Consider the following 9,129-nt stretch of genomic DNA (forward strand, 5'->3'; position numbering starts at 1 on the left):
TCGTAAATATATCAATGAAAGAAGTCAAGCAGATGATTGAACAGAATCCTTTTTTATGAAGATATATGCTCATATCCTCAAGTTGTGTATCAATATACACGTTGCTAATGATACAACAACAATGTTTCGACATATAAATTCGTTTCGATAATATAAATTACTTTGTCTAAAAAATACAGATAATCGGTAATCTCTTTGATATAAAAAAGATATATAAAAAAGATATATTTATAAAAAATTGTGATCATCGATCAATATGCGTGTGCACACACGTATATGTTTAATAAGATTATTAAGCTGCACTTAATTCAACAAAACGTATGAAAAAATATATATCAATAATGTATACATACCAGAAAGATAAACTATAAAATATAGGTAACTGAACGGAACCTCTTTTATTCGGACTTCTATTTATACCTCTACCCCTAGAGCCCTAAGTGTACAAGTATCAATAGTCTTACGTTACGTATAGTCAACAATGGTATATGGTACTAACAGCATTATCAATCAATAAAATAGCTTTCTTGACTTATATAAGAAAAGAGAATTGTAAATCTATCCTTAATAAGTTAAATAAGAAAAAATAATCCTAATCTTAATGCGTATTCCAGTGAAACCCATACGGTCTGGCGAATTCATCTTTTCATTCTCTCTGAAGTATAATTTTCCTATGTTTATAATTCGTCTATAGTCCTAAGAAACCTAAATTATATTCCATTTCAAACAATTCTATCGAATGATATATTAAATTGACCACAAAATTAGCCATTAATTTTTAAATTCTCGACAGACCTACAATGCGAATAAGAATCAATGAAAAGAAACTTGAAAGCAATGATAAAGTTACAACCCTTCAACAGTTTGAATTTGACTTGGTAAGGTAGAAGGTAAAGTCTCTTCCTTTGACATTGCATGATTAGTAAAATCGTCGTATTCTATTTATCATAAACACTGACAGATATTTCCAGAGATATTTGAAAGTTTTCTAACATAAAAATTTTTTCTTGAACATCGCAGACATTATGCAACAGTCAACACAACATACGTGTTTATTTACATTTTATACAAAATAACAGTTTTTAAATTATCATTTTTTTAAACGTTTGAAATAAATTATTCTAAATTTCTAACAATAAAGGTTGTAAAATTATTATGTTATAATGTGATTTATTATTAATTATAAGAATCCTTTCATCTCAGTTTTTATAAAACACGGAGGTTCGGAATTCATTCAACATTATTGGATATGTTTAATTATACTTCGAAAATGATTAAAGAAATTTAAATGTAATTATTATTATTGCAATTATTGTTAAAGTCAGGAAAAATCAGTATTAATAACAAATATATATTCAAAAACTAAAAATCAAAGATATTTCTTCTTATTAAAAAATTCAAATTTTTTCTGACTTCAATTTAAAATTTGAATTTTATTGATATTTAAAAAATATCAATATATGGATTTTGTCAATTTAGAGCGCATCCTTTTGAGTTATCTGCATACCTGATGCAAATATTAAGATGACTGATAAATGGTTAAAAACGTATCGCACGTATAAACGTTTCTTTCGAACTTTGCTTATCATCAATGGTTGTTGGTACATGCCCACAAAATCCGGGAAATTAATGTATTATTGGTCAATTTGTGTGTTCTTATCAATGATTATTATCACAATGATAAGCTTGCATATGAGCTATATCGTCAGACATAACATGAAGATTATGGTGAAATCCGGTGGAGTAGTCCTATCAGGATTTGGCGCTATTATTAAGGTACTATCTAGAAGGAAATAGCATTTTATTATATAAAAAAACAAAATAAGAAAAATATTTTATATGTAATAAAATATAATTAATTTATAAGAACATTACTATACACACGTAATATGATTAATTCAATGAATCTAACAGATCACAAAATTATATTTTTTCAATTAATTTTAAAAATAAATTCTGCTTTACATGTACACATATTAACATTTAAAAAATAAACTCGATTTAGAATCGAACAAAAGGAAAATTTACAACAGAAACAATTTATAAAAAAGAAATAAGCGTATTCAGCTAATCGATTAATCTTTTTATAAACACCGTTTCGATAAATATTACTCCTTTGTAGCGTTTTTTCGAAGATAGGAAAAAATTTTGATTTGAAAAATCAAAATGAATATGCGAATATTAAACATACTACGTGTCATATATAACTAATTTCTATTTTTCGAATAAAAAATACGTATTGTTATCTCTTGTTTTATTTAAGGTGCTAACTTTTAAAATAAATCGCGACACTCTGATAAATTATCATCTGACATTGAATGATCTTTTTGAGAAGGAGCTTATGCAGAACGAAAAAGTGCAGACAATGATATTTTCGTCCCTGCGCGCAATATCTATTTTGACATACATATATTTCGTCTTTTTAATAGGAATCGTAGTCGCATATTCTAAATCTTCGTATACTTATATAATTCAAAACCTTCTTTACTTTCATTTACCCACGAACTATACTTTACCACTCAGCAAGGGATTTGGATGGTTCTGGAATGTTCCTGACAATTTTTTATACCATATACATATGTTCTACGAGACAGTTCTAATGACACTCAGCTGCATGATGGCGTGCGGTGTCGACAGCGCTTTTGGCTTTTATGTTTATCAAATCAGTTCAACAATACGCGCCATGATGTTCGCTCTTACGAATCCTCTGTCCACTGAAAAGTTTTCGGATCTCTTGAGAACATGCGCAGTCAAACATCAGAAACTACTGCAATGTCGTAACACGCTGGAGCACGTTTATGGACCAATCATCTTTTTTCATATTGGCAGCAATGCTGTGGTTCTTTGCTTTTTGATATACGATTTCACATCAGTATGTAAATATATTAATGCAAAATATTGAGATTTAATTTTATTACGTAGTCCACTGTGTGCAGTCGTAATCTGTCACAAAATGTAGAATCAAAGGCTGCACACTACTTGACAAATTTTCACTGCGTAAATGGTATTGCATTACACAAATAATCACTGATATACTATTAATCGTTAAATATTTGCAACAGTTATCGGTCCTTAATTTTGAAAACATTTCCGTATCTGTGACATACGGTGGAGTAAAATTGCTTCAAACATTTATATACACATGGTATGGCACTTATCTCACAAATGCGGTAAGTTTTTATAATCTATATTATTAAATCTGTAGTGATTTAAGCTAATGTGAGTCGCCACTGCACCTACTCAATGATATTGTTATATTATATTAAAACAATAGTTATATTTGACACTGTACAATATCAAATTAATGTAATGTAATATTAAATTTAATAATCGTTTTAGTCAAATAATGATATATTTAGAAGAAGAGTGCGACACACACTAGATTAAATTTGATTATAGATTAAACGGAGGAATAAAACAATAAATGTAAATAACTCAAAATTGATCATTCTGAATACATGTGTTTAGGGCGAGGAATTTCGTAAAGGAATATACTTTAGCAAATGGCTCAATTCTAATCTCGATTGTCACGTAAGAACGAATGTTATTCTGATGATGATGCAAAAGCCAATGACTATAAATGCAGTTTTTTCTCCCGTCAATGTAACCATGTTTACCAGTGTAAGTATTTATTACAATTCAATAAAAAAAAAATCAGAATAAGATTATTTATTTCCTATAGTTTTTGGACGCTGAATATGAATCTCATTTTCAAATTGTTCTATTATATTGTCACAATTTTGAGAAATTTTCAGTTAAAATTGGAAAAAGAACTATTTTCACATGTTTTATTATTATAATTACCATGTATGATGTGCTTCGTATATCTTAAAAATCTTTATGTATAACTTAAATTTTTTGAGATTGATGTTCAATTATAATAATATTCAATGGTTGACTCTTTTTATTAAGCCAAAACCCTATAAAATGGTTAACTTTTTAATAAGACTCCTGACTAATCATCACGGTCATATTGGATCTTGATATTACAAGCGAGAAATGGCACGTTGAAGTTTCTTTCATGCCATTTATATTACAAATAAAGAGAATTTAGATAGAACAAAACGATGACATGATGATATTTTAAAATACTCATTATTCTGTTTTATTAAAAATTCTCTTTATTTGTAAAATTGATTTCGTTGAATTTTCATCAATTTTATTTTTTTTTTGTAAGATTTAGAAAAATTTCTATGTGGATAATAATATTTACATATTTCTTGCTTATTAATCTAATTCTAATTATTTCGCTTTCATTAATAGTTCGTGAATACTACAATGTCCTATTTTTTCCTGTTGCAATCTATGGAATAAGGACAGAGATAAGATGGATAAAAATGTAGAAATGGACACTATGTACGTTTTATAAATCCCAAATTTGTAAAATTCTTATGTTATCATTGTATTATTAACATAATTTAAAGAAATACGTTCAATCGTTCAATATTTAAAGAAATACGTAATCTATTAAGACTTATTTTTGTTATTACACAATTTAATAGTTAATCTTTAATACTTTTTTTACAGCACATCTGGATGCGAGTATGATTTCTCTGTAAGTAGCAGCGAATGTGCATTTTGCATAGAAACAATGAAATATGTGAATAGATAATGATAGGGGATAAAGTCAAATATGTAACTTAATAAAATAATTTTTTAAGTGTTAAGTAAAAATCAAATTTAAATAACAAACAAATGTTTCCCTAATTATAAATATTATATTGCCCGAACAGAAAAAATATAAAACCACATTTTTAAAACGTAATTAATCTAATGGAAATCGTTTATACGAATGATAATACCACTAGAGTTAAGTAAATAATAAAGATAATAATTACTTTCTTAAGTAATTAGTTATCCACCCATTCGAATTACGCAGTTGAACCGTTAATACCGCATGTATTATTGCTATTTCGTCTCCGGACAAAGCGCGAGACTTTGATAAACGTAATCTTTCGAGAGAGTTCAACTGAACGGTACGACAATAGAGCTGTGCTGGTGAATTAATCTGAGTACTCTTTGTGAAATAAAGACTCTAATCGTTTATCTGTGTCTGAAAGTATATCCCCAATATTTAAGTGTTCTTATTTTTTTTTACATGCCCTTGGAGAGGAGATATTGCGACGATAAAGTTCAAACTGTTAAGTTTTGCTGTTTTCATTAAAAATACGTCATCATTGTTGTCGTCGTACTACGTGATACAATGTTGCAATTTTTGACGCAAGAGACGCTAACATTCGTGCTGTATGGGGAAAAATGAAAAAGCAATCAGATGACTCATGTGCAGTTTTTCCGCATCTAATTAATGGTCGCATCATAACGATTAGGCTTCATTTGGTTTATATGTTCATGCGCTTTAAATTGACTTTTTACGCGCAATATACAGCAATGTTATGTAATTCAAATTTTCGAGAACTAACTGAAAGTGCGACTTCATAAAAAATTTTTAACCAATAATAGTATTTTACTGCGCACAAAAAGTCAGAGAAAGTACACACGTACAAGACACATAGTACGCTGCGCAGCTCCTCTACTCAACTCTCGCATGGCTTCGTCTCGCACTACTGCCCTGGTACTTTGCAGAGATGAGTAATGTTGTGTGTGTTTTCTAACAAGGGCACAATGTAACACAATAGTAATCAACAATTACTTTTTTATTTGCTAAGAATGTTGAGGATAAAATGAATGATTGTATTACGGTCCTTACTGGAAAATGTCCTATGACAATTGTATGACAGACGGATCATAGAAAAGTGGCAATATTTTTTTTCGATAAATTTCAGAACTCAGCTTGGATCGTAAAACAGTTAATAATGTAAATGATTCCATAAGTAAGAACTAATCATTCGGTGAGCAAGCTACTTTCCCGAAATCAATTGCAAAAAAAGGATTGTTTTCTGTGATGGCTATACATATGTATTTAATTGATATTTCGTTTAAATATAAGTGTATAAAGTAAAAACTGCTCCTCAATATCGTTTCAGATAAGTTTTATCTCTAATTCTTCTTCTTCAATCTCTAATTCTAAATATATAATTAAAAATCGATTCTTTATGCTGTTCTTTATGCTGAAAATAAAGCTTATGCTTTATTTTCAGTTGTAATTTTGATGAAGAAATCATCAAATAAAAGGAAACACTTATCTATATTGAGTAAGAATATCGAAAAACTATCATAGCGAGGCTTCATTTGCATGAAGACAGAGATAGTTTTCTTTACACAATTTCAATTAATCTTGTAATTCTGTGCATAATAGTATCAAGGTACTATTATAAAATTTTACGATAATTCTCTGGAAAATGAAGAGATAAACCGCGCTGACATCAAATACAAAATACAATATTATATCGTAAATTACTGATTTTTCCCACAGCATATCTTGAAACGCTATCATAAACAAAATCAGAATAGTAATATCACTTTATTAACTTGGCAAGCAATATAATAATTTTTTCAATATCAATAAGAACTTTAAAATATTAATAATAAGATGTTAATGAGAATCATAAAATCTGTAAGTAATTTGATGATAAAAATATTGTCTCAGTCAGGATTTGAACCTAAAACTCTAATAATATTACTATTTTGATTCCATTCATGATAGCGTTTCAAGAAGATTGCAATGCGCAATCAGATACATAAACTCACAGAAAATATTTAAAATTAAAATTGCATTCCTATCAGTTTTTATAACAGATTCACAATGATAACATTATTGAACATTGATGTCATCAATTATACTTCGAATTATTAGATTTAATTGTAATCATTATTGTCGTTATTGTTAAAGACACAGAAAAAAATCAATATTTTTAAAAAACTATAATAATGAAAAAATAAAAATCAAAGATATTAGTTGTCATTAAAAAATTCAAATTTTTTCCTTTCTTTCAGTCAAACTTTAAATTTAAATTTTACTGACATTAAAAAAATTGAATTTTGTTAATTTAGAAGCCATGTCTTTGAATTGCATGTACACATGATGTAGATATTAAGATGATTGAAAAACGGTTGAAAGCGTATCGCATGTATCAATATTTCCTTCGAAATGTGTTCATCATCACTAGTTGTTGGTACATGCCAACAAAATTCGGCAAATCAATGTTTATTAATTATTGGTCAATTTGTGTGTTCTTGTTGATAATTATTCACATAATGCTAAGCTTGCATATGAGTTATATCTTCAGACATAACTTAAAAATCATGATAATGTACATTGGCATTGCAATATCAGGATTTAACAACACTCACAAGATACGAATTAGAAAGAAACAGCATTTTATTACATAGGAGGATATAATCAGGAAAATATTTTACATGTACACAATAAAACATTAATACATTAATTTATAAATATATTAATATATACATGTATAATTAATATAATATAATATACAATACATAATATATTCTCGTATTAAACTTCAATGAATCAAACAGGTTGCGAAATTATATTTTTTGTTTAATTTTAAAAATAAATTTTATTTCACATGTGTTTTTATGTACATATATTACCACGCATGGTATGGCTCTTCTCACAAATACGATAAGTTTTTATAATCTAGTAAAACAATTATTGTAATTTTGTAATTATTGTAAAATTGACCATTTTGAATATATTAAGAGCGAAGATTTTCGTAAAGAAATATATTTTAGTAAATGGTTCAATTCTAATCTCGATCGTCACGTAAGAACAAATGTTATTCTGATGATGCAAAAACCAATGATTGTAAACGCAGTGTTTTCTTCCGTCGATGTAATTATGTTTACCAATGTAAATATTTAAAATATAATATTGTTCAAAAGAAAAAAATGTCAGAACTAGATTAGTCATAGAGAAATTTTTAGTTAAAGTTGTAAAATAGCACTATTTTCACATATTTTTATTATTATAATTATTATATATTATATATGTTAGAGAAATTATATGATAATTAAACGGAGTTAGTCCAAATAGTCTATGAGCGTACAAAGAAATTAACTGTGCATTTGACGATTCTATAAAAATTCAATATAAATATAAAAATGAAATATCTCGAATGTCATATAAGCCACCATCTGGATTAATACAACATGTTAAGGATTTTTAATTCGTTCAGTATCAATATGTTGCAAATTAGATGAATTTTTAGTAAGGTATCCAATATAAGTTTAAAAGCTAACGGTTGTCTACTTTCGCTTACGAAATATCTTCTTCAATACTTGTCATTAGTATTTTGTACAATACAGACTTCCTCTAATAGCAACATCAACACAACTTAAATTATTATAATAGTACATAATAAAGTATATTCAAGACAAAGTTTGTTTACCGATTGAACATGATTAGTTCTTACTTCTAATCTAATACATCCAATTAATTACATTCATTCTTCGAGAAGGTTAACTACTTTATTTGATTTAAACATGATGAATATTCTAATTATTTTTTGTCACATTTTTTGATACATTTAAAAGTTACGCTTATACAAAGTAAGAATCTATTGAGAGCAAAACTTCTCCTTGATAATATCAAGCAAATAATATCAGGCAAAACGATAGATTTGATAAAGTCTAAGCTAGCTCAGTAAAAATAATAAATGACATCACAGCAAATGAGGTGCAATAATAAATCTAAGTCGATTCAATTCATTTATTGTTCAACTTTTTCTAATTTTAAGAAATCGTCAAATAAAGTGTCTAACCTGTTCGCAAAACAGGATAGAATATAATTAATTGTATTGGAATTAATTCCAATAAATACAATTTGGAATAATTGTAAGAATTTTTTATAATTTCAATTGAAACAAATATCTTAAAATTATAATTTGATGGAACAATTTAGAATAGAATAGAAATCAGTTTTGTTTTCATCCAAAAATATACTATAGTCTCATTCTGATATTCCAAAAAAGTAATTTTTTATTAAAATGAGTATTCGGTCTACCTAATAAAAGAACATTACTGTTTTATTTTAATAAAAATTTAATATATACATAAACTACGTAAATAAAATTTAGAAAATATTTAGAAAATATCAGTTGCGTATCAAACTTGATTTTAAGGATGGAATTAAAGCAAAGTTAAATAATATTTTTAAAAAATAATTATTTAAAAAAATTTTTCAAAAATTTTTAAAAATAAATATTT

The 9,129-nt window shown here is 27.0% G+C and overlaps 2 protein-coding genes across 2 annotated transcripts in view; one reads left to right on the forward strand and one right to left on the reverse strand.

Annotated features, from left to right (window-relative positions):
- The window catches only part of LOC108693126 (SAM and SH3 domain-containing protein 1-like), a 365,179-nt gene that overhangs the window by 157,823 nt on the left and 198,227 nt on the right, over window positions 1-9,129 (reverse strand). The gene's annotated exons all lie outside the window — the stretch shown is intronic.
- LOC108693135 (odorant receptor 94a-like) lies at window positions 1,663-4,314 on the forward strand. Its single transcript, XM_018201884.1, has 5 exons — window positions 1,663-1,776; window positions 2,264-2,872; window positions 3,063-3,170; window positions 3,469-3,621; window positions 4,264-4,314. Exons 1-5 carry the CDS (start codon window positions 1,663-1,665, stop codon window positions 4,312-4,314), a joined length of 1,035 nt encoding a protein of 344 aa, XP_018057373.1.

This window comes from Atta colombica, unplaced genomic scaffold (assembly GCF_001594045.1).
Source record: "Atta colombica isolate Treedump-2 unplaced genomic scaffold, Acol1.0 scaffold107, whole genome shotgun sequence".
NCBI classification, from domain to species: Eukaryota; Metazoa; Arthropoda; class Insecta; order Hymenoptera; family Formicidae; genus Atta; species Atta colombica.

Bases quoted from the DNA above. Each gene is read 5' to 3' on its own strand.
- LOC108693135 (XM_018201884.1), top strand. From the start codon at position 1,663: ATGATTATTATCACAATGATAAGCTTGCATATGAGCTATATCGTCAGA. The intron at 2,873-3,062 runs GTATGTAAATAT...TATTTGCAACAG, and splicing joins TGATATACGATTTCACATCA to TTATCGGTCCTTAATTTTGA. The intron at 3,171-3,468 runs GTAAGTTTTTAT...ACATGTGTTTAG, and splicing joins GCACTTATCTCACAAATGCG to GGCGAGGAATTTCGTAAAGG.